The following is a 26,275-nucleotide window of genomic DNA, read 5'->3' as shown; positions in this document are numbered from 1 at the left end:
TGTCAGTCTGTGTTAAGTACACTGATTGCTATCAGGACAGGTTAGCTTAGCTTACCATAAAGACTGGAAATACAGGAGAGCAGCTAGCCAGGTTTGTTCAGACTTACCAACTCCTCAACATCTCTGACGAACATGTTTGAAGAAATTAAAAAATGACTAGGATGTTTCTTAATGAACAGCAGCCAGTACTTCTGTAGTATTTCTGGTTGTTTTCTGGCAACGTTGTTGTGACGACAAGACTGTGGCAAGTTTACCCCCTGGCACATTTCATGAGAGAGACGTGGCACTCATATAATCCTGAAGAGATAGTGCTGCCCTACAGAGGCGATCGACATCCATGAATGCACACAGTAGAGGCCGAGGACAGTTTCCGCTTTATGTAGCAGTCATATTAACTTGCTACGTTGTATCTAAGTGCTTCTGATGTTTTCTTTGATTACTGTGTCCATAATGGGAATTAGCATGGCACGTGCTTGGAGATTAGACGGGATACCGATTCATTCAACACTCGAGCACTGAGTCACAGACTCACAACGCGTGTCTGTGTGTGAGTGTGCTTGTTTGCAGGGCGGGGATTTATCAAGTGTTACAGTAGATATGCCTAACAAAGACGCTAACAAAGCTAAGAAGTGTAATGCAGGTCAAGTTAGCCAAAACATTTTTAGCGACCTTATTAATGCTATCAGAAAGGCTTTTATAGAAGATAACTGACACTGACAAAAACAATAATGTTACTTTTCTCTCCATCAAATGTTTTTTGTTCTTGTGTGAATTAAGCTAAATCTAAATGAATGTAGCAGTGGACCTGCAGCTGCTTCGTTCTGTGAGATTAAGCTGTTTGGTGACCGCTTTTAAAGCGGTCACCAAACAGATGCTGATATCGACGCCTCATTCATTTTCACCCCCCCCCCCCCCCCCCCCCCCCCCCTCTTTCTTTTGATAATCAGAACCCAACCCAGGTTGGCACAGCCCTTCAGGTCTTCTATAATCTGGGTAATCTCAGAGAAACCATCAGCCATGTGGTTGGGGGTTACCAGACCACCATACAGGACAACATCACTAGTGCTCTTGACATCAAAGGCCTGACACAGCCAGCTAACCCCAGAGGTAAGCCTGAAGAAGACTGTGCTTCAGAAAGGTTTGCCCACTGAGTGCATTGTTCTAATTTGTAATGATCAAACAGAAGAACATTTAATAAGTGGATCTATTTCATGAGTTGGTTTGAAAAACAGTGGTGTGAACAAGTGTTTACCCCCTTTGTCGCACATAAATGTTTCAGATCAATTTGAATATTGGACAAAGATAACACAAGTAAACACAAAATGCAGTTTCTAAATGAAGGTGTTTGTGATGCAGACTGCTTCTGCCAACATTTGTGAAAGAATGGGTCACTTGGTGAATTCCAGATTGGTACTGTAATGGGATGCCACCTATTGTGATATTTCCTTACTACCAAATATTCCATAGTCAGCTGTTAGCGGTATTCCAACAAAGTGACTGGGAATGACAGGACCTCTGCTGTGTACAGTCACAGAGCGGGGTCAGCGGATGCTGAGGCGCATCGCGCACAGAGGTCCCAACTTTCTGCAGAGTTAGTCGCTATAGACCTCCAAACTTCATGGGGCCTTCAGATTAACTCGGTGTGTACAGAGCTTCAGAAGCTGTTTGGATCCAAGCATTACATCACCAAAGCAATGTGTTGGAAGCAGTGGTGTGGCGAAGCTATGGAGTGACGAGTTGCGCTTCTCCATATGGACCAGTCTGGGTTTGGCAGCTGCCAGGAGAATGATGCTTGTCTCACTGCACTGTGCCAAGTTTGTGGGGGGGGGTTACAGTCTGACCTCACCAATGTGCTGCTAAGATGGCCAGAAATTCCCACAAACACCACAGACACACTTCCAAACCTCATGGAAAGCAGGTAGAGTCGAAGCTTTTGTAACTGCAAAGGGCACATTGTACTAAACTCTGTGGTTTAAGAATGTTGCTCATGTGTTTGATGGCAAATGAGCAAATACTTATCTCGGTCCTCTGTGCCACTGAACTCCACAAGACTATTAAAAACTGTATGTCAGTATTATTCCATTACTGAAACTAGTCCCCAGCGTATATACTGCAGTATTTCACACTAAATTTGTTAAAATCTGCAATCTTTATGAGACTATATTTGTAAGAAATCGTCGACACATGTTGAGTAAACCTGGAGAAAATCTAATTAGGAAGCTGCTTTGTTGGTGGAAATGATTTGTGGTTGATGTTCCTCTAGGCGCTCCTGGCAGAGCAGTGCTACCAACACCAGGCAACACAGCTGCTTTCCGTGCTGGTCTGTGGACCAACCTGGAGAAACTGATGGACCAGATATGTGCTGCATCCAGACAAGTACATATACATATACACACTGAAGCCCGAGCGTTAAATAAAACAGCACAGCTGCCAGCGTGGCTGATGAATTAAGTACGAGGCCATCTTTGTTGTGTGTCGTTTCAGGTGCAGCACCTGCAGAAAGTCCTGATGAAGAAGAGAGACCCCGTCACTCACGTGTGCTTCATTGATGAGATCATCAAGGTGGGTGAGCTATACTGCTACTCTGGTGTTTCATTAGTGAAACCCAGTAATAATACTCAAGCAAAAGTCACATGCAGAATAACCAGGAGACTTTACATGTCAGTTGGTCCAAATGGAAATAAAATACTTGCTGCAGACCTCAGTAAATTATATTTTTATAATTACTTTCAGTATTCTGTTCCCCTGGTGTCCCACTCGCAAAGGAAGCACGAGTCCCAAAGAGGTGTTTAAAAAACCGGGACAATGTTCAAATTTGAGATCAAGCCCATTTGATTTGTTTATACAGTGTTGAGAGAAAGAGTTTGGCCCCGTCCTGATGTTTGTCACACTTAAATGTTTCAGATCAAACTGTAAATGTTAGACAAAGATAACACACAAAATGCAGTTTCTAAATGAAGGTGATTATTATTAAGGTGAAAAATCTGCACGTGTAAAAGTGATGGCCCCCTGGTGGGCCCCCTCAGCGTCTGCAATAACTGGCAGTGAGTCTTTACAGCTCTGTGGAGGAATCTGGGTCCACTCATATTTGCAGAATTGTTGTAATTCAGCCACATTGGAGGGTTTTTGAGCATCAACCGTGTTTTTAAGGTCCTGCACCAGCATCTCAGTTGGATTCAACTCAGGATTTGACCAGTCTTCATTTGGTTTTTCTTAAGCCAATCAGAGGACGACTCACTGCTGTGGTTTGGATCATTGTTGCAGAACACAAGCGTGCTTCAGCTTGAGGTCACAATCAGATGTTGGGACACTTTCCTTCAGGATGTTTTGGTCGACGGCAGAATTCATGGCTCCATTTTCCCAGAGGTGTAAAGTAACAGAGTACAAATACTTTTGGTCAGGCTGGTCCTATTTAAGGTATCTGTTGATTGAGAACAGGTGTGGCAGTAATCAGGCCTGTGTGTGGCTGAAGAAATCAAACTGTGACACACCACAGTTAATTCATTTTATAACCGGGGGGCCATGCAGGTTTAATAATAATCACCTTCATTTAGAAGCTGCATTATGTGTTTATTGGTGTTATCTTTGTCTAACATTTACATTTGTTTGATCATCTGAAACATTCAAGTGTGACAAACATCAGTACGGGTGCAAACACGTTCTCACACAGCGGCCAGCAGCACGAGTTCGTTTGCCTGCCTCCACAGAAACCGAGTTGTAGAAATGAAAGCAGGAGAATGTTACTATGGAAACAAAGCTCTCACCAATTACCCAGAGATGGAGGTGTGAGTTTGGGACCTAATGACATGTCTAAATGCAAGTCTCCTCAGCAGTGCAGCAGCACCATCAGCTTCACTGTTATGGACACAAGTATACATGTAAGAATGGACTGGCTGTCAGCAGCTCTGAAAGCATTACATGAAAATATGTTGAAGGTACAGTCAAAGTTCTGAACACTAATTCAGACATGTAAATGTGACAGAATCAGCTGTAAATTATTATGAGGAAGATGTTATTTTGCATCATGTACTCAGGAGTGTAGCTGAATAACACCTCGCTGATTCTGAAGTAGTTGTTACATTTCTGGGGCTTTTTCATGCACAGTTACACACAATTATGCAAAAACCTGTTTGTTCTTCCACGTTACAGGAGCGCTTGTTTTCCCCTCCATCACAGTTTTTCATGTGATAATAGTAAACTCACCACACGCCCATTCTACTTACAGAGAAAATCTCTGTGTGACAAACATGTGGCTGACCTGAACAACTAAGCTGATGAAACTCTGTTTAGTTCTCCACACTTGGTCAGTGTCATTCACCTAAAATCATAATAATATATTAATAATCATATGTCAGTAATATATGAAGTTACTGTAACTACGAGTGGATTCTGCAATAGAGAATGCAACAGCCAGATATGAACCCACTCCCAGAGATGAGCCAGTCCTTGCCAGTACTCTTTACCAGCCCTGTAACCTTTTGCCGTGTCTTTTCATTTCCAAACCACAGTGTTAAAACTCTGGCTGTAAAAATCAGATGATAAGTTCAGGATCCTGTAAGCAGGAGATGAACAGACACCAGCAATCAGCCACTCACAGTCAAGCCTGAATTTTCACGGTAAATAAAACACAGACCGGTTCTTTGTACTCTACCTGAACACTAAAAGGGCTTTACATACAATATTCACACCCACTCATACAAGGACTGTGCTTTCTAAATAACATTCACATACATTGGATTTACAGCTTGGAAACTTGGAGCATACAGTGGGGCAAAAAAGTATTTAGTCAGCCACCGATTGTGCAAGTTCCCCCACCTAAAATGATGACAGAGGTCAGTAATTTGCACCAGAGGTACACTTCAACTGTGAGAGACAGAATGTGAAAAAAAATCCATGAATCCACATGGTAGGATTTGTAAAGAATTTATTCGTAAATCAGGGTGGAAAATAAGTATTTGGTCAATAACAAAAATACAACTCAATACTTTGTAACATAACCTTTGTTGGCAATAACAGAGGTCAAACGTTTACTATAGGTCTTTACCAGGTTTGCACACACAGTAGCTGGTATTTTGGCCCATTCCTCCATGCAGATCTTCTCGAGAGCAGTGATGTTTTGGGGCTGTCGCCGAGCAACACGGACTTTCAACTCCCGCCACAGATTTTCTATGGGGTTGAGGTCTGGAGACTGGCTAGGCCACTCCAGGACTTTCAAATGCTTCTTACGGAGCCACTCCTTTGTTGCCCGGGCGGTGTGTTTTGGATCATTGTCATGTTGGAAGACCCAGCCTCGTTTCATCTTCAAAGTTCTCACTGATGGAAGGAGGTTTTGGCTCAAAATCTCACCATACATGGCCCCATTCATTCTGTCCTTAACACGGATCAGTCGTCCTGTCCCCTTGGCAGAAAAACAGCCCCATAGCATGATGTTTCCACCCCCATGCTTCACAGTAGGTATGGTGTTCTTGGGATGCAACTCGGTATTCTTCTTCCTCCAAACACGACGAGTTGAGTTTATACCAAAAAGTTCTACTTTGGTTTCATCTGACCACATGACATTCTCCCAATCCTCTGCTGTATCATCCATGTGCTCTCTGGCAAACTTCAGACGGGCCTGGACATGCACTGGCTTCAGCAGCGGAACACGTCTGGCACTGCGGGATTTGATTCCCTGCCGTTGTAGTGTGTTACTGATGGTGACCTTTGTTACTTTGGTCCCAGCTCTCTGCAGGTCATTCACCAGGTCCCCCCGTGTGGTTCTGGGATCTTTGCTCACCGTTCTCATGATCATTTTGACCCCACGGGATGAGATCTTGCGTGGAGCCCCAGATCGAGGGAGATTATCAGTGGTCTTGTATGTCTTCCATTTTCTGATGATTGCTCCCACAGTTGATTTTTTCACACCAAGCTGCTTGCCTATTGTAGATTCACTCTTCCCAGTCTGGTGCAGGTCTACAATACTTTTCCTGGTGTCCTTCGAAAGCTCTTTGGTCTTGGCCATGGCGGAGTTTGGAGTCTGACTGTTTGAGGCTGTGGACAGGTGTCTTTTATACAGATGATGAGTTCAAACAGGTGCCATTCATACAGGTAACGAGTGGGGGACAGAAAAGCTTCTTACAGAAGACGTTACAGGTCTGTGAGAGCCAGAGATTTTCCTTGTTTGAGGTGACCAAATACTTATTTTCCACCCTGATTTACGAATAAATTCTTTACAAATCCTACCATGTGGATTCATGGATTTTTTTTTTCACATTCTGTCTCTCACAGTTGAAGTGTACCTCTGGTGCAAATTACTGACCTCTGTCATCATTTTAAGTGGGGGAACTTGCACAATCGGTGGCTGACTAAATACTTTTTTGCCCCACTGTATCCACCAACCCAGAGTTAACAAAGTGTTGCTTTGGCAAAATAAGCATGAACTGTAAAACTTGTCTGTACTGCCAAGATTGCTGAGCATGTCCGCACTGAGCAGGCTCTATCCATGAATGGCTCTACGTTACTGAGAAGCAGATTAAATCCTTATTTTTGTGACGGATTGTGACGCTAATACTGGAACGCATTAAGTTATTATGGATCTGGATCTTTCAGAGAGTGACTTTTGTCCTGTCTGCCTCCCCTCATACCCAGCTGACCCTCCCTCCTCTGGTTACGCTGAAGGGAGTTTTTCCTCCCCACTTTCATCAAGTTCTTGGTCATAAAAGCAGTGGGGGCTCTTTAGCTTACAATATAATGCATTTTGAGGTCACTGTTGTTATAAATAAAACTTAATTCAATTTGAAAAAAACTGAATTGAAACTTGTCTCTAAATTCCAACTTCAAAGTAACTTTTGTTAATTAGAAATACAGAAACCAACAAAGACAGATGTGCAGACAGTGGGGAAAGTGGGAGGTCAGAGGCATGCCCAACAGACCTGCAGCATGCTTCTCTAATAGAGCACTGAGAACAATACACAGGAACATGCCCGGTTCCATGAAATAATTAAAGCACTTTCCACAATCAGGTTACCGTATGTGTGTTGATGTGTGTATGTGTCTGCAAGTTCATGTTTCATACGAGTTTTGATTGTAGTTCCTGTGTGTCGATGCAGGTGTGAGTTTAACCCGTCAAACGTGGGAAAGTGTCACACAGAGATTTTCTCTGTGAGTAGAATGGGCGTGCGGTGGGTTTACTGTTATCACATGAAAAACTGTGATGGAGGGGAAACAAGCGCTCCTGTAACGTGGGAAAAAAAAGGTTTTTGTAGGGCGCTGGTTAATCAGGGCGACGTGGTCGAGTGTCAGATAATCAGTATTCCTTTGTTTTACCAACAGGATAGTCAACCTGATATCCTCTACACCTTCTGGAACAATATAACTACGACGCTCAGTGAAGAGTTTCATAAAGCGACTGAAGGTAAGGCTGTTTATTCTCCCGTTTTCACTCCTGTGCACCAACGTCTGTCATGATTTTTCTTTTCACACAGATTCAAACAGAGTTTGTTCCACTTGTCGAGCTGTTGTGTAAGAAAGTAAATGTTCTGTGTTGTGCATATGTAACAGAAGCATCGCCATGTCCCAGAGCGCGCTGTGCTTCGGGTGAGCTCAGTCCCAAACCTGCAGACACATCCTGTTTTCTGTGTTTACATACAATCCAGATGTCATAGGGAGAACACTGGACAGGTTACCCATCTGTCACAGGGCTGACGCGGAGAGACACTCGAATATTCACACCTGTGGTCTGTTCATGCATGTTTTTGGACTGTGGGAGGAAACCAGAGTATGCAGAGAGAACATGCAGACTGCATACAGAAACACCTCAGTATGCTCTGAACCGTAGGACTTTCGTGCTGTGAAGCCACAGTGCTAACAACAATACTAAATAAATCCATTCTCGTGCTCGGTGAGGAAGCCGGACATGCAAACACCATACCAGCGTGCTTCCTTTTAGAAATACTCCAAGTTCTTTATGTCTGTAACAAAGTTAAATGATGACCATTATTTCTACATTCAAATCATTTGTTGTAATAATATTTATTTTGTCATTTTCCATTAGTAGATCTATTTTCGTTCCCAGTTGAAATTTCACGCAAAGCACTTGAAATTGACAGAATAGACACTCTCAAATCAAATCAAATCAAATCACTTTTATTGTCACATCACATGTGCAGGCACACTGGCACAGCACATGCGAGTGAAATTCTTGTGTGCGAGCCCCACAAGCAACAGAGATGTGCAAACACAACAACACAAACGAGCAAAATACAAGAATGGCCAACCTGAAACTAATAAATATATGTACAATATATAATAGTGTATGCATTTCTGGATGTGTATACTAAATATTATCCTACGTGTGTGTGTGTGTGTGTGTGTGTGTGTGTGTATACACATTTTTACAAATTAAATAGTAAAAAAAAAAAATAATAATAATAATAATAAAATATATAAAATATACAGAGTTGAATATGTGCAAAACAGTGGCATTTATATACAGTGTGGAGTGCATAATGTTGAAGTTCCAGTAGTGAAGCTGAGGTGTCTATGACGTGTTCAGCAGTCTGATGGCCTGATGGAAAAAGCTGTCTCTCAGTCTGCTGGTACGGGACCGGATGCTGCAGAACCTCCTTCCTGATGGAAGCAGTCTGAACAGTTTATGGCTGGGGTGACTGGAGTCCTTGATGATCCTCCCCGCTTTCCTCAGGCACCGCTTCCTGTAGATGTCTTGGAGGGAGGGAAGCTCACCTCCAATTATCCGTTCAGAGCACCGCACTACTCGCTGGAGAGCTTTGCAGTTGTAGGCGGTGCTGTTGCCATACCAGGTGGTGATGCATCCAGTGAGGATGCTCTCAATGGCACAGTGATAGAAGGTCCTGAGGATGCGGGGGCTCATGCCGAATCTTTTCAGTCTCCTGAGAAAGAAGAGGCGCTGCTGCGCCTTCTTCACTGTTTTGTTTGTGTGTACTGACCACGTAAGATCCTCAGCCAGATGTACACCAAGGAACCGGAAGCTGCTCACTCTCTCCAGAGCAGCGCCGTTGATGGTGATGGGGGTGTGTACTTCTCTGCACCTCCGGAAGTCCACTATCAACTCCTTTGTCTTTGCGACGTTGAGGGTGAGATGGTTGTCTTGACACCAGTGGGTCAGGGCGCTGACCTCCTCCCTGTAAGCCGTCTCATCACCGTTGGTGATAAGACCCACCACTGTAGTGTCGTCCGCAAACTTCACAATGATGTTGGAGCTGTTAGTGGCTGTGCAGTCGTAGGTGTAGAGTGAGTACAGGAGAGAGCTCAGTACACACCCCTGTGGAGCACCAGTGTTCAGTGTGATGGGGGATGAGGTGATGCTGCCCAGTCTGACCACCTGGCGTCTGTCAGACAGGAAGCTAAGGATCCAGCTGCAGAGGGAGCTGCTCAGTCCTAGATCCTGCAGTTTCCTGTCCAGCTTCGAGGGAACGATGGTATTGAATGCTGAGCTGTAATCTACAAACAGCATCCTCACATACGTGTCTCTCTTCTCCAGGTGTGACAGGGCAGTGTGTAGTGTCAGGGCTATGGCATCATCAGTGGACCTGTTGTGGCGGTATGCGAACTGTAGAGGGTCCAGTTGAGTCGGGTAGTGCAGAGCAGATGAAGTCCCTGACCAGCTTCTCGAAGCATTTGCTTACGATGGGGGTCAGGGCTACAGGTCGCCAGTCGTTCAATGAGGAGATGGTGGAGGATTTGGGTACAGGGACGATGGTGGCCATTTTGAAGCAGGCTGGGACTACAGACAGAGAGAGGGAAAGGTTGAAGATGTGCGTGAACACTCCAGCCAGCTGAGCCGCGCATGACCTGAGGACGCGGCTGGGAATCCCGTCCGGACCAGTAGCTTTGCGTGCGTTCACCTTCCTGAAGCACTTCCGCACATCCTCCTCAGACACAGTGTGCGCACTGACGTCATCCGCGGTGCGCACACTGTCCGGTCTCATGGTGTTCGCTGTGTCGAATCTAGCGTAGAATACGTTTAGATCCTCACACAGAGAGGCCGTGGTCTGCGGTGTGCTGGTTTTCCCTCTAAAGTCTGTGATCGTGTTGAGTCCCTGCCACATACTCCGAGGGTTGTCAAACTGTTGCTCCACCCTGTCCCTGTACTCACGTTTGGCTGCTTTGATCGTCTTCCGGAGTTGGTAATGTGCGTGTTTGTAGTCCGATGTGTTCGCGGAGGCAAAGGCGGTGTTCCGTGCCGCGCGAACATCTCCGTTAATCCAGGGTTTTTGATTTGGGAAGGATTTGACTGTTCTGGATGGGACGACATCTTCCACGCATTTCCTGATAAATCCACAGACTGAGTCTGTGTATTCATCAATGTCTCTGGCGGCCACGTGAAACATTTCCCAGTCCGTGTGATCAAAACAGTCCCGCAGCACAGACTCCGATTGGTCCGTCCAACAGTGCACCGCCCTCCGGGTTGGAGCTTCCTGTTTCAGCTTCTGCCTGTAGGCGGGCAGGAGCAGGATGGAGCAGTGATCTGATTGGCCGAATGGGGCGCGGGGGAGGGCTTTGTATGCATCCCGGAAAGAGGTGTAACAGTGGTCGAGTAGCCGGTTTCCACGTGTGTTGAAAAGGATGTGTTGATGGAGTTTTGGTGAGACTTTCTTCAGGTTTCCCTTATTAAAGTCTCCGGCTGTGATAAACGCTGCCTCTGGGTGTGCGGTTTCCTCACTGCTGATCGCGCTGTACAGTTCCCTGACACTCTGACAGAGCAACAGTGCAACCTCGAGTTAAAGGTTTCGGCTGGATCCTAGGGTCACCACGGCGACATGTGTGATTTGTCAGAGCACTGAGCCGTTTGCTCTTCCTGGTGCAACCCTGAAGTGGTGACCTTTCACTCGTCACGTGAATGTGTTACCCAAAACACGATGCAGGGTCTGTTAGGCCTGCACAGAGATAAGAAATAAATCTTTTGGTCTATTTATATAAAAATGTCTGCATGTAAAACCAGACATTACCGGCTTTAGCCTTTCCCCTGTCCTGCAGAGAGCCGTGTGGATTCTCTGAGCCTTTGCCCTTGAAGACCTTCACAGAGAGTTAAACCTCTCCCTACAGGGTTTACACTCAGTTCCACTGGACTCTCGATGCTGTGGGGCTATCTTGGCTGGACAGTGAATCTGGATTGGCAGGCTTCCCCTTTTAAAGAAGTATACAAGTCTACTGGAGAATTTGTTTTGTGGGATGTGACTGAGTGTCCTGATGCGGGTTATCTCAGAACATAGTGTTGGACTCACTGTTTCAGCTATTTGGTCCCTGTACGTGTCCCTTTGTTGGGCAGCCATTGCAAACTGCACTGGTGTTGGTGTGTGACATGCTGTGAGTGAACATTAGCACATAACCCTGTAATGATGCACACACATGAGATGCTGTTTCAAATACAGCTTACAAATTGTCTTTGAGATGCAGTTAGTTGATGACAGTTGTGGCCAAAAGCTGTGGGCAGAAACCAAAAGAATGAAACAGTGTCTGGAAGCAGCAGAAATGAGCTGCAGGGATTTGGGTCGTGCCTCAGAGACAGGAGAAGGAGTTTGATCATTCAAGGCTCAAAACAGATCTGCTGCACCTCCACAGCCGTTTGAGGTGGTTTGCAGATGTGGCTAGGATCCCGATTGGACGCTTCTTAGTTTAGGTGTTTCAGGATTGGCCTGCAGGGGGACAGACCTGGGGCATGCTGCAGAGATGGGTCAGTGTGGCTGGTTTGGAAACACCTCTGTGTCTGCCTGGAAGAGCTGGAGGAGGGAGTCAGGGGGAGGGTATCTGAGCATCTGTACTGAGTTTGCTGACCTCAGTCTAGTCTGTCAGCAGATGGTGGTGGATGGAATCAGGTTTTTTGTTTGGCTAAGAAAATGAGCATTTGGAAATGTGGCGTGGTTTTTGGGGTTGCTGGGCCTCGTGTCTAACTGCAAAGTTTTAAACACACATAAGAACCAACAAAAAAAAATTCAGTAATAACTTTGTCAGTATTGATTATTGATTACAGTATTGACCATTTTCAGTGTTTCTGGTGAGTAGAATCATCTGGAACAAGTTTAAAATGTTTGAAGGTTTTGGTTTAACTCAGTAATCATCCCTCAGGTGTTCTTCATCTTATCAGACTCTGTAAACTACAGGTGTCCAGCCCCAGGCCTCGAGGGCCGGTGTCCTGCAGGTTTTAGATGTGTCCTTGATCCAACACAGCTGATTTAAATGGCTAAATGACCTCCTCAACATGTCTTGTAGTTCTCCAGAGGCCTGGTAATGAACTAATCATTTGATTCAGGTGTGCTGACCCAGGGTGAGATCCTGCAGGACACCGGCCCTCGAGGCCTGGAGTTGGGCACCCCTGCTGTACGAATCGACAAAAGCAGCCCCTCAAAAAAACAAAGAAATAAATAAATTTTAAAAAGTAAATAATTTTGACGCAATTATTCTCTCACTGTCACATGGAGGCGTTGGGTGGCGAGTGAGAACAGGAGAGGTGGATTTGGCTGCTCGCTAACATTTCACTGTCATGGCCTCTGTGTTGTGTGTGTGTGAGTGTGTGTGTGTGTGAGTGTGTGTTGTGAAATCTGTTTATGTTGTCCTACCATGAGGGCAGCCACTAGAGGTTGCTAGGAGACCGGTGGTATATGTGTTTTTCCAGAAATTGATGTAGCGACGTACACTGCTGCTACAATTCAATAAAAGTGGTTCGTGCTTGAGAACCCTGCGTCTTATTGCCTCCGAACTATTCTTGAGCTCTCAGCGAAGGCGGTCGCACTTTCTCCTCTCCTCCTCACCCTTATCTTCCCTGCTTCGCCTCTATGTCCTTGTCTTGTCTTGTGTGAATTTACTTTCCCTGGAACAGTCTCTCACTGTCGTTCTCTAAACCTAAAAGAGAATTATGGATTTGATCAACTGGTCTCTGAGTGCTATTGACACCCTTTTCTCAACGAGAAGTCGGGGCTCGGGAGAGCCCGAGTGCCCTGGAGGGACTTTCCCTGCCGGTTACACGATGGACGGGTGGCAGAACTGGAGGACCGTGTGCCTGGCGGGACTGTCGATCGAGGACGCTGAAGATATCTACCTATTCGGAACCATGATAACAGGGTTCATGCTGATCGGCGTTGGCTTAGCCCTGGTTTATCAGAGAAATAAGAAAGCGGAACCGGCTGTTCAAACCCCCACAAGGCTGCCCGCTGGATTCGAAGCGACGGGACGAGGTGCGACCTCTCACAACGAACGTAATATGGTCAACACCTTGCAGACGCTTACAGCTGCTGTGAAGGCTCAAAACAACACCATTGAGCGTATGAGGGGAAACATCAGAGAGAGGCCTGCTCAAAATGAGACCCTTGAGCGACAGTTGGAAAACATCGCGGAACGGATCACTGCAGTTGTGAAGTCTCAGAATCAAAAGACTAACAACACCACGGAACAGAAGTTTGATACCATCATGGGGAGGCTCGCAGCTCTTCAACGGGAGATCGAGAGACCAGCCTCGGAGTGCTAGAATTCGAGCTGCTCACAAAGGAGAAATCAACAATATTCAACATTTGGACACCACGGCTCCAGCTGCAGGCCCAAGGCTGGAGCCCACCAAAACAACTCCCTGATAACGACTGTGTGATGACTATTCTTCCCGCCCCATGAAGGACACCTGGATTGGCTGGAGGACTGTTTACTTAGCCTGATAGGCCGAAGGACACTGTCTCAGCTGAACTATGGACACGCACACACACACACTTACACTGATAAGCACTCACTCATCCCCCTCCCTTTCCAACGCCTTCGATGCTTGTGCCCTACCGGGGATGATAGCAGTCAACTGGACCAGCGCAGATGCTGCAGGACCGGATGCGCTGTCTACGCCGGCTCTCTCTTACCCTTTACCCGCCCTGTTGCTTGTCTCGTGTTTCTATGGTGTATTGATAGTCATGTGCTTTTGTGCTGAGGTGTTTTTTCTTTTATCAAACTGTTCTCCCACTAGGAGCTCAGTCTGAGTGGAGTTTTTTTTCTCCTCCTCTTACCTCATGTAGTGTATTTTCGTTGTTTTTTTCCTATCAGCCTACCTTCTGACATGTCTGCCCAATGTGATGTTTGTGTAAAGTTGGTCAGAAGGTTCCTTTGTGAGTGCGCATGCGCCATTAGCGTGCTGCCTGCTGTAACCCCTAATTTCCCTCGGGATGAATAAAGTATTCTGATTCTGATTCTGACATGGTGTCAGAATTGAGGACTTCACGCCGAGTTACACGAAGAAATGGCTAAATTTGGACCTCCGGAGCCGTTCGACTTTACACAGCTGGCAGAGTGGCCGATATGGCGGCAGAGATTCTCCCGTTTTCGAGTGGCGTCCAAGCTAGGGATGGAGAGCGGCGAAGTGCAGGTGAACTCGCTTCTTTACTCAATGGGGAGAGATGCCGAACCAATATATGGCTCATTTGTGTTTCCTGCTGCTACGGAGGCCAGGCCAAGTCCGCAGTTTGAGTATGATCTGGTTATACAAAAGTTCGATGAGCACTTTGTCCCAAAGAGAAACGTTATCCACGACCGCGCCTGTTTTCACAAACGGAGCCAGAGGGCCGGGGAGACGGTCGAGGCTTTCGTGCGGAGCCTGTACGAGCTCGCGCAGCACTGCGAGTTCGGCGGCAGTAAAGACGAGCAGATCCGGAATCGTATCGTCATTGGATTAATTGACAAAGATGTTTCACAAAAACTCCAGCTCGAGGCGGACTTAACTCTGGATAGAGCCATTCAACTAGCACGCCAGAGTGAACAAGTCAAACAGCAAAGTGCAGACCAAGTGGAAAGCACGGTGAATGAGGTGAAACAGAGGCATTATAACAGCATGAGAAGGAGTTACTACCAACCTCATCAGGTACGTGAGCAACAGCATGGTGAGAGTAAACCAAAATGCCAAAGATGCAACAGGGTGCATGACAAAAGAGAAAACTGCCCAGCCCGCAATAAAAGATGCAGAAAGTGCAATAAGTTGGGACACTTTGAAGTTGTATGCAAAACCAAAATGCTAAAAGAGGTCAGGGCTGAGGCTGTACAGGACTCAGATGAGGATTCATTCTTCATAGGGGAGCTTTTCCTGGGAGCAGTAATTGAGCCAAAAACAACAGTCATTGAGGAGTCAGGCTCAGATGCCGACTGGGACATTGAGCTATTGGTAAATGGCAGTCCAGTTGATTTCAAAATTGATACAGGCGCAGACACCACTGTTATGACAGAAACGACCCTTAATAAGCTACAGCAGAGACCCAAACTTATCCAGTGTAAGCCAACTGTGTACAGCCCTGGTGGAAAAGTCAAGTGCATGGGTAAATTCCTTGCTACTACAGTGTACAAAAGCCAAAAGTACCAGTACTGGATTACAGTTATAAAAGGGCAATATGCAAGTAACCTACTGGGGAAGACAGTGGCAAAGCGCATGGGACTAGTCACGAGAGTTAACAAAATCAGTAGTGACTTAACAGAGGATGTGTTCGGAGAAATTGGCCTGCTGAACTGTGAACCTGTAAAAATCGAGCTGACCGAAGATGCAGTGCCGTACAGTGTAACCACCCCACGCCGGGTGCCTTTTCCTCTCCTTCCAAAAGTGGAAAAGGAAATAAAGCGCATGCTCAAACTTGGCATCATTGAGGAAGTCATCGAGCCAACAGACTGGTGTGCACCAATGGTGCCTGCTCCAAAGCGCAACAAGGATGAGGTCAGGGTGTGTGTGGACTTAAAACGTCTGAATAAGGGAGTAAAGCGTGAACGGTACATCTTGCCCACATTGGATGACATAACTCCTAAGTTAGCAGGGGCTAAAGTTTTCTCCACTTTGGATGCCTCCAGTGGGTTCTGGCAAATACCACTGGATCCCAGCTGCCAAAAACTAACCACGTTCATAACTCCCATGGGCAGGTTTTGCTTCAGACGCCTGCCATTTGGCATAACTTCAGCACCCGAGATCTTCCAGCGGCTCATGAGCACCTTGCTCAAGGGCCTAGAGGGGACTGTCGTCGTGATGGACGACATATTGGTTTTCGGGGCTAACAAAGAGGAACATGACCAACGCTTAGGTGCAGTATTACAGACAATCAAAGCATCAGGACTTAAGCTCAACAGGTCCAAGTGCCACTTTGGAAAGAATGAACTACAGTTCTTCGGTCACATCATCAGTGCGGATGGTGTGAAACCTGATGATGGCAAGGTGGAGGCTATTGCCAGGATGCCCAGCCCCACCAATGTAGAACAACTCAGGCAGGTACTCGGATTAATAAACTATGTTGGAAAAGAGTGTTTAGCATCTGTCTGGGCCTGCGAACGTTTTACCCGCTACATCCAAGGCATGGGTCATGTACGTCTACAAACTGACCATAAGCCCTTGGTGCCTTTGATCAACTCATACGACCTTGATAAAACGCCACTGAGATGTCAGAGATTGCTGATGCGACTGATGCGATTCAATGTCACTGCTGAACATGTTCCCGGTAAACAGTTAGTGGTGGCGGACGCACTCTCCAGACATCCACTGCATGGATGCTACCCGTCCGAGACAGACAGCCAGGTCAAGGCATATGTGAGCAACGTAGTGACAAGCAAACCTATCAAGTCACATAAGTTGGAGGAAATTCGTAGAGCAACACAGAGGGACCCAGAACTTCAAAAAGCAATCATCTTCACCAGACAAGGGTGGCCTCGGAGAATGGCAAAGAGCTCACCACTGCAAGGCTTTTATGCAGCTAGAAGCCACCTTTCAGAATCAGATGGTCTAGTGCTCTACCACGATCGCATCGTAATTCCCACAGCACTCAGACCCAGTGTCCTTGACCAATTACATGAAGGCCACCAAGGACTAACTAAATGTAGAGAGCGCGCAAGATCAACAGTGTGGTGGCCCAACATTGGACTTCAAATAACACATAAGGTGAGGTCATGCAACTTTTGCAGAGAGCACAAGCCTACACAGCGACGGGAACCTCTCGTGACTACTCCTCTGCCCGATGGCCCCTGGCAAAAGATTGCAGCTGATCTTTGCGAGCTTGAGGGTAAGAACTTTCTTGTCGTTGTTGACTATTTTTCAAGAGACGTTGAGATTGCTTCCCTCACTACAACAACCAGCAGACAGGTCATTAACAAGCTTAAACACATGTTCGTTAGATGGGGCATCCCGTTAGAATCAGAATCAGAAAGGGTTTTATTGCCAAATGTTGAGCGGGTTTACAACATTAGGAAATTGCTGCGGTGCTTCAGTGCAAACATACTGTTATAAATACTGTTATAAATTAAGCTTAAATAGACATGAAAATAAAAATGAGAATAAGAATTAAAAGTGCTAAGTAGATAGATAGATATATACATGATATATACATGAGTGCAGGTGGTGATCAGTGCCAAACATGGAATGATGCAGTGAACACAGCGTAGGGTCATGTGTTAGTGGTGGGAACAGTCATATGGTTATTGTTCATGTGTCCAACAGCAGAGGGGAAGAAACTGTTCTTATGGCGAGAGGTTCTGGTGCGAATGGACCGGAGCCTCCTGCCTGAGGGGAGCAGGGCAAACAGACTGTGTCCAGGGTGAGAAGGGTCAGCTGAGATCCGAGCTGCACGCCTCAGTGTCCTGGAGGTGTACAGGTCCTGCAGAGATGGGAGTCTGCAGCCAATCACCTTCTCAGCAGAGCGCACAACACGCTGCAGTCTCTGTTTGTCCCTGATAGTGGCTCCAGCGTACCACACGGTGATGGAGGAGGTGAGGATGGACTTGATGATTGCAGTGTAGAATTGCGTCATCGTCCGTGTTGGCAGGTTGAATTTCTTCAGCTGCCTCAGGAAGTACATCCTCTGCTGGGCTTTCTTGATGGCGGAGGTGATGGTGGGCTCCCACTTCAGGTCCTGGGTGATGGTGGTACCCAGGAAGCGGAATGAGTCCACAGAGGTGATGGGGGTGTCAGTCAGGATGATGGGGGGGAGTGGAGCTGTGTGCTTCCTGAAGACCACAATAATCTCCACTGTCTTCTGGGCATTCAGCACCAGGTTGTTGTGGCTGCACCAGGACACCAGACGTTCAACCTCTCTCCTGTAGGCAGACTCATCCCCGTCCGAGATGAGTCCAATGACGGTGGTGTCATCTGCAAACTTGATTAGCTTGACAGACTGGTGGGTGGAGGTGCAGCAGTTGGTGTACAGGGAGAAGAGCAGAGGAGAAAGAACACAGCCCTGAGCCGGTGCTGATGGTCCGGGAGTCCGAGACATTCTTTCCCAGCCTCACATGCTGTTTCCTGTCCGTCAGGAAGTCAGTGATCCACCGGCAGATGGGATCAGGCACATTCATCTGGGAAAGCTTGCCTCGGAGATGGTCTGGAAGGATGGTGTTGAAGGCAGAGCTGAAGTCCACAAACAGGATCCTGGCGTAGGTTCCTGGGGAGTCCAGATGCTGCAGGATGAAGTGTAGGGCCATGTTGATGGCGTCATCTACAGACCTGTTGGCTCTATATGCAAACTGCAGGGGGTCCAGGAGGGGGGCCGTGAGGGTCTTGAGATGGGAGAGAACCAGGCGCTCAAATGACTTCATGACCACAGATGTCAGAGCCACGGGTCTGTAGTCATTTAGTCCAGTGATCCTAGGTTTCTTGGGGACAGGGATTATGGTAGAGGACTTGAAGCAGGCAGGCACATGACATGCCTGCAGAGAGGAGTTGAAAATGCCAGAAAACACTGGGGCCAGCTCGTTTGCACAGTGTCCACAGGGGTGGACTACTCCAGCCAAGGTCATCAGTAAGTCTAAGGAGCCGAGATCCTACTTGGTGGAGATGGCGAATGGGAACGTGACTCGCCGCAACAGACGACACCTTCAGCCTGTCCCAGGCACCGCTGATCCTGAGGAGCAGCAGCAGAGCACTGTTCCAGCTACACCGACTACTCCAACTAAAGGGGCGGCTGCTTCCCAAGAACCACCAGTAAGGCAGACATTGCCAATCCCTGTCCCAGGGTCTCCTCTCCACCCTACCACACCTGTGAGAGTGACTTCCAGGGGGCGGGAGATTAAAGTACCTCTCAGATTCAGAGACTGAGGACTATCTCCTTTCTATGTTCTAAGGGCAGAATAATCCCTTATCAGGACTGAGGGTAGTCTACCCCCGTGATGTCCTGCGTTCTGACAACACTGTTTTATGTTTAAAGTACTTTTGTTAAAGGGGGACATGTTGTGAAATCTGTTTATGTTGTCCTAGTGAGGCTACCATGAGGGCAGCCACTAGAGGTCGCTAGGAGACCGGTGGTATATGTGTTTTTCCAGAAATTGATGTAGCGACGTACACTGCTGCTACAATTCAATAAAAGTGGTTCGTGCTTGAGAACCCTGCGTCTTATTGCCTCCGAACATGACAGTGTGTGTGTGTGTGTGTGAGAGAGAGAGATGAATTCCAGAACAGAAGTAAAACAGGTGATCTGTTGAATAATTTGGTCATTTGGAGGCTCGGTTGCATAAGTCTGTGTGTTGTCGTCACTTTAGTCCTTCTGCTCTCTCTGTTTCCATCTGACGTATTTTTCTTTCTGTTATCAGATTGATTTGCTGTTAACAAGTATCATTTCCTCCTGTCAGTGTAACATTTTTACACGTATTTCAGGAAATTGATGAGGTTTTTTCTTTGTTGTTTCAGCTGAGCCAAAACCACACCCACTTTAACACGTTGGTTGGCGTCTGCATTGATCAGCCTGTCACTCGCCCTTCCTTCCATGTAAAATCCACTAAATTGAAATTAATCCAGTCTCATGAAGCCCGTTCATAGAGGTGGTTATATTTTGAACGTTGGAAACAGCCAGGTTAGCGCTTTGTCCTTTTCCCAGTATTAATGCTAAGCTAGGCTAACAATGTCCCGTAGTACCAAGGGCGTAGATTTGGCATGGACGGAAGGGACATGTCCCCACCAATATCCTGCGATTATTGAATTGTCCCCACCAATAATTTGATCTCTTCGAGTAAAGAACAACAATCCCGATAGTAAGAAAAACCGATCTGTCAGCGTCTCATTCACCCAGCGGAGCAGAAAGAGTTAAATTACTTCTCTACTGGAGTCCTAGTCATGTGACAAATATGGCCAATGTGATTGGCTGTGCCTTTCAGGGAGCTCTGTTTAGTTTTAGCAGCGGCAAGCCTGCGCTGCGAGGAGGAGAGGAGGACGGCAGCAAAACGGAAGAACCTGGATGTAAGAAAGTGTTTTTCAAAGAAACCTGTCAGTCACTTAAAGTCAAGTTCACTCATAAAATGTGTCCGTCATAATAACGTTACAGGCGATGCTAGGCTTTGGCCCACATCACTCTAAGACTGTATGTAACCATGAATAACCTGTTTTGGAAACTACCTGCACAACAGGCAGCACTGTTAGTTCTCTCAGTCTCAGAGCAGCATTTCTAATTTTGATTGAAACTGTCAGAGAAAACGGCAGCCTCGAGCAGCCCGGATATTAGTTTACAGAGGCTGTTAGAATTATATGTCTAACGTTAAAATGTTGGTGACACAATAATTTCATCCTAATGGCTCTGACATATTCATAGGCTTAATTTTGAGACAAAATGTCATGAGGTCGTCATGATTTTACAAATATTCCACCTTGTAGTGCAGTTTGCACAAATTGTTTTAAAAATGCACTCAGCCTACAAACATTACTGATGAGTGAAGATCTGCACAAAGTGACAGAAACACTGAAGCAGCTCCACATTTTATTCTTATTGTCATGTATGTCCTATTTGTCAGGTGACAGAAGAACCAACACAAAGCTCAGAGAGTAATGATGACACAAGATCACAGGTGAAATTGGATGATGACTTGTTGGTTCATGACTGTATTTGAAGCTATTTTTATTTTAGCATGATACCTGATTTATATGGATTATGGCTGAAGTAAACTAAAGCCTAAAATACTTAGTCAGTCATTTGTTTAATAGTAATTTAACATTACATAATTCACATATAAAACTATGAATTGTAATTTTAAATGGTTTAAAAGCATGCAGAATAGCATATGTAGGCAAGTATATTTCTCCTTTTTTATCAAGAAGCAAAGACAAAAAGGACAAAAATAAGAAACAGGACAGGGTTCAGTGGTTGAATCATCCGTCCCCATCAATGCCAAAACCAAATCTACGCCCTTGCGTAGTACACTGGACACTGCTGGCTCACTGACATGGTTTTGCGCTTCGGTTTGTAACGTGCACGTTGTGGAAAAAACTACGAATATTTCAGAGAAACCTGATCGAGCACTTGTGAAGTGTCCAAAATCCTGCAAACGTCTGCTGAGCGGGATGTCTGTGAGATCGCTCTTTCTGGTCTCACTCAGAAAAAACTGAGACTCTGTTCATGAATCCAAACTTTAATTGTGTGTTTTTCTCTGTTTGTGGTTCTTTTGTAGCCTCGTCGTTCTTGAAGCAGGCATTTGAAGGGGAGTATCCCAAACTCCTGCGACTCTACAACGAGTTGTGGCGCCGACTGCAGCAGTACAGCACCAGTCTGCAAGGAGCGTTAACCAGCAGCGGTGGGATGGACGCGTCTCTGGATGTCTCCACAGTAGAGACAGACAACCAGGACCTGTTTACACATGGGAAACAAGACTACAAGTGAGCCCAGTCAAACACAGCAGCACGCACACAACAGCTTGTTCAGTTTGAAGCACAGAGAAAAAGTTGAATTCAGAGCGTATTTGAGTTTTCTTGTTTTGAGTCACACCTTAGTTAAACATTCAAGTAGAAAGTCTGCTCGACTCACAGGCAGAGTTTGTGTCCTCCTACAGCTTCGAAGGCTTCCTGGGTCACAGGTCAAATGTCTTCACTAAATGTATTTTTAGAAGCAGAGACGACCGTTAAGAAACAACAAGAAAAACACTGTGCTGCTCAGTGAAGCCAATCTGATTGGTTCTCACTGTCGGAGGGCAAAAACAGATGGGACAGTGTTTGATAAGAAGGTCTAACAGAGAACAGTGCAATGAGGGATTGTGTGTACACAGTGCAGCAAAAACCTGAGGAACAAAGGCATCGTGTTACTGATGGGGCACAAAGACATGGCAGACACAAAGTCCTCTCATGTTAGTGCGTGTGCACTAATGACAGGATGTGAGGGCAGATACTTGGAAGTAGAGTGACAAGCTACACACATCTGTCTCTTCATGCAAAAGCAAAGGAATAACTGCAACAGTTTATGTACTTTCCTTTTCTTGCATTGTCACGATGTATAACAGTTATTAAACAAATCAGCACTCAGCTGCACTGAACAGTAATACGATTGGATAAGGTGGCGTTTCAGTTCCACTTATGTCAGACAGAGAACATCTTTGTTTTATGACGATGATGACACCATGATAACTGAGAATGTTTTTGTGCTTTTAAACGTAACCTTAAAGGAAAGTCTCCGTCTGTTCAAAGCTTCTCACCAGCAGAGTGTGTGTGTGTGTGTGTGTGTGTGTATATCTCAGTTCTATTTTGAATGATGTTTAATTAATAAATTTAATTCAGTGTGTATCTTTGTGTGTGTGCTCGTGTAGCCCAGAGAAGGCTCTGAAGGACTCTCTGCAGCCGTACGAGGCAGCCTACCTGTCCAGGTCTCTCTCTCGCCTCTTCGATCCCATCAACTTGGTATTTCCCATGGGGGGCCGCAACCTGCCTTCCAGCGATGAGCTAGACAGCATCATCAAGACCATCAACAGGTGTGAAGGCTTTTCATTATCCAACATATCAAGAGTTTGTAGTTTCGTAATACTGATCAGTGGATCGTTAATTGAAATATTAAATCAAAAGAAGAAACTAGTGAATGGTTGGGGGTCAAATTTAAACATGATTTTTCTTTCCTGTTGGAATGTTCTGAATCATTATCAGTGAAAACACAGTGTGTGTGATTAAAGCCGGGCACGCTGACTCTGCTGGTTGTTTGCAGTGAGCTGAATGTCGCCTCGGTGGATCCGAGCCTCTCTTTGGCTGTGGCCAAGAACGCCGCCAAGACGGTCCAGCTCTTCTGTGTCAAGTCTGAACAGCTGGTGCGTACCTCACTTAGTGTGTGCAGTGCTAAAGTAACCTTTGAAGGTGCGTTCATGTTGATCACTGAGACTGTTCCAAGAGGAGTTACAGAATTAAGTCCAGAATAGTAAATATGTGGCTGTGGTTCCCTCCCACGCTGATGAGGGTGAAGGTGCGTGGCTGTCTGTGTTAGCTGCCAGCGTGTCCATGATGTACCCTGAGCCTGCTGTGTTAGCACTGCCACAGCGTAAACCCATTAGGACAAAGAAAGCTGTGGGGATGCCGTTTCCTTCCTTGCTCTCACCTCTCAAACTCTGTCTCCAGTTGTGCACTCAGGGTGATGCCAGCCAAGTGATTGGTCCACTAACAGAGGGCCAGCGGAGGAATGTTGCTGTAGTAAACACTCTATACCGCCTGCAGCAAGCTGTCACCAAGGTAGGAGTAAGACCTTGAGTCCAGTTACTACAGCAGCATGTGCAACAGTGTGTTCTCCCCCGTGGACTATTAACCCACTGTCACAGCAGAAGAAAGGCACAGGATGCTGGGATAGCTCGCTCAGGCGAGCTGTGTGAGCAAAGGCTAATGCAAGGCCGTGAGTTTGAGTCCACTCCCAGACAGTTCATGTCTATAAATGTGTATAAAAGATGATGATGATGATGATAATGTTGGCGTAACGTAAGAACTGCGTTAATCTCATGTTTCACTGAAACTCTGAAGGGTGAAAAAAGTTTTGAAACTTTAACAGTCAAATGTAATTTATGCATTCAGACTTTAATCAATACATTTCTGTTCATGTTGATTAGGAATGATTAAAAAATGTGACATTATGGTCTTTTACCCAAATTCAACACGATGCAGTGTGTGACTGATGTGTGTGTGCTAACCTGTTTTATCTCATAGATCATTTCAGGCTTGGGATCATGTCCACAAGCTGCTGCAGAGTCCCTCGCTGCTTCTTTGGAGGTATCCTCTTAGCAGTAATTAAGTACTTCTCTGGTATGCGAGTATTTATCACTAATGCTGTGTCTTCGCACACAGGTGAACTCGAGTTGCGTCTGTGACCTCCCGTCATATTTCTTTTCAAGATTTTCTTATTTAATCACTAGTGTACATATATTTATATTTATAGATACATATATATATTTAGTCATCTTTTCTCTTTTACCATGTCTCTCTAATATTTGCTCCTTACTATTTTACTATTTTCTTTATTATTTTATTTTATTATATTTTCTTCTACTGTACCATGCTGCTGAGTGACTGCTGCTCGTCAAACACATTTCATTGCAATGTTGACCCTGTGCTAACTTGCATATGACAAATAAAACTGAAACTGAACTGATGATGTCGGCTTCAGCTTCTGGTCACGCGTGGTTTGTGAGGTCACACCCTCATATTTGACAACAAGGCCTGGCTCGCAGTCTCCACTCTAACGATTCCCAAGGTTTTCTCTCGGGTTAAAGTCAGGACTTTAGTCAAATTCTTCCACACCACACGTGTCTGTGTTTTTAAAGACTTTGTGTGCAGTCGTGTTGGAACAAAGTTGCATGAAAGTGTCCAAAATGTCTCGGTTTGCTGAAGCGCTTAACACTTCCTGAAAAACAGCCCCCGCTGTAATCACTCTTCATCACACTTGCTGTTATTCTGACAGTCACCAAATGTACACTCATCCACCCCAGACAGAGAAACGTTATTGGTCACTCGCTCCACTGCTCTAGACTCCAGTGGAGATGTGTTCTTTACAGCATCCGATGCCTTGCATTGCATGTGGCGATGAAGATGCTGCTCAGCCGTGGAAACCTGCTCCATGAAGCTCTTTTACATTGCCTTCATCACTGAGTTGCTGGAAATTTCACAGCTGGGCTTGTTGCACAGGTTGCATCCTATCACAGTACCAAACTGGAATCCACTGAGCTGCTAAGAGCGAGCCGTTGCCTAGTTGCTAAACTTTATACACCTGTGGCCGTGGAAGTGACTGGAACACCTGAATTCTGTCTTTGGGTGGGTGAGCGAACATGTGGAGACTCCTCTCAGGTGCTGGAGGCTCCAGTCAAAGCCTGAAGCTTACATTAGTTTATCAGAGCTGTGATGACAACATTAGGCTCATATTTAGGTCAACACAGAGTTTAAAACTTTGTATGTTTTGATCTTTGTTCTTAAAACAAAATCTCTTTTTTGTTTCAGTTTACGGGGATTTTTTATTTCATTTCGATTTAAAGTTATAGTTTAATCATCTTCTAAGTGTCCTGATGCTCCAGCTGTCATCTTACACACATCTTACTGTTAGCAGCTCTGCTAGCTGTACTGTTGGCCCGACATGCTGTTGTCCATCTGGAGCTTCACCGTAACACTATAAAATGTGATAAAACATTAGGCTGTGGATGTCAGTTCATCTATACACGCGTGAGTCTGCTCATCTGACTCCACATGTTGCTAAGGTAGGCGTGATGCTGGTGTCCTCCTGTTCTGTCCTGTCACATGACTCTGTTTCTCCTTCTGACCTCTGGTTCAGGGAGTTCAGGCGCTGATGAGAAGTGCGGTGCATCCTCTCCTGCAGTCAGTCACCGACTCCATAGAGGCCATCATTATCACCTTACACCAAGAAGACTTCTCAGGGTCAGCCTCTCTGCATCAACAACAGCTCAGTACATATAATGTTAGAATGTTTTTGGACCGAATGTGCCTGCAACATGAATCAGACTCATTTTTATTGGTTGTAGCTAGAAAATCGAAGACCTTCATGAGTGGTTTTAGTCCTTCTAACGGTCAGAACTGTGCCTCTGGTTCACTGACGGTACAGATCACACTTGATTTTCAGATTGAATTCAGTCTTATTTTGAAAGTAAATCCAAGACTAGGACCGTCAACACGTCGTCACTGCTATGAATGAAGATTAAAGTCCAAAAGCTGCAGCTGGACTCATCTCGTCCTGCTCGTCGTCGGCTGCACTTGTTGTTCAGCAGTTGGTCCAACATCATTTAACACGAATCAAACAGCTGACGCTAACACATGCTCTCGTTTACAAACACAAAAAGTGACACACAGAAGGTAATAAAGAAAAAATGTCTTGTTTCGAGATTAATGTCATACAGTAACAACCCTACAACATTTGAAAGAAACCTCTAAGGATCAGAGGCCCCCCACAAGCAAACGGCTGACCACAGTGTGCAGACTCAGTGTGTGTGTGTGTGTGTGTGTGTGTGTGTGTGTGGTGTGGGGGGGCTCACTAAATCTTCTAGTTTCTAAAAATCACTAAAAGAGTGACATGTACCAAGCCAGGTTTCCTCACACTGATCTGCTTTCTACAGTTGT

At 45.8% G+C, this 26,275-nt stretch overlaps 1 protein-coding gene across 1 annotated transcript in view; it reads left to right on the top strand.

The window, feature by feature from the left end:
• The window catches only part of cog5 (component of oligomeric golgi complex 5), a 74,128-nt gene that overhangs the window by 45,104 nt on the left and 2,749 nt on the right, over positions 1–26,275 (top strand). Inside the window, exons 8-17 of the mRNA XM_082510378.1 lie at positions 948–1,107; positions 2,264–2,376; positions 2,485–2,562; positions 7,312–7,393; positions 21,370–21,574; positions 22,495–22,656; positions 22,884–22,983; positions 23,288–23,398; positions 23,864–23,926; positions 25,476–25,579. Coding sequence (XP_082366504.1) covers positions 948–1,107; positions 2,264–2,376; positions 2,485–2,562; positions 7,312–7,393; positions 21,370–21,574; positions 22,495–22,656; positions 22,884–22,983; positions 23,288–23,398; positions 23,864–23,926; positions 25,476–25,579 — 1,178 coding nt within the window. The remainder of the gene's footprint in view (positions 1–947; positions 1,108–2,263; positions 2,377–2,484; positions 2,563–7,311; positions 7,394–21,369; positions 21,575–22,494; positions 22,657–22,883; positions 22,984–23,287; positions 23,399–23,863; positions 23,927–25,475; positions 25,580–26,275) is intronic.

The sequence above is a fragment of the Aulonocara stuartgranti genome (assembly GCF_965226115.1).
Source record: "Aulonocara stuartgranti genome assembly, chromosome: 17".
NCBI lineage: Eukaryota > Metazoa > Chordata > Actinopteri > Cichliformes > Cichlidae > Aulonocara > Aulonocara stuartgranti.
This window is presented reverse-complemented; position numbering and strand designations above follow the sequence as displayed.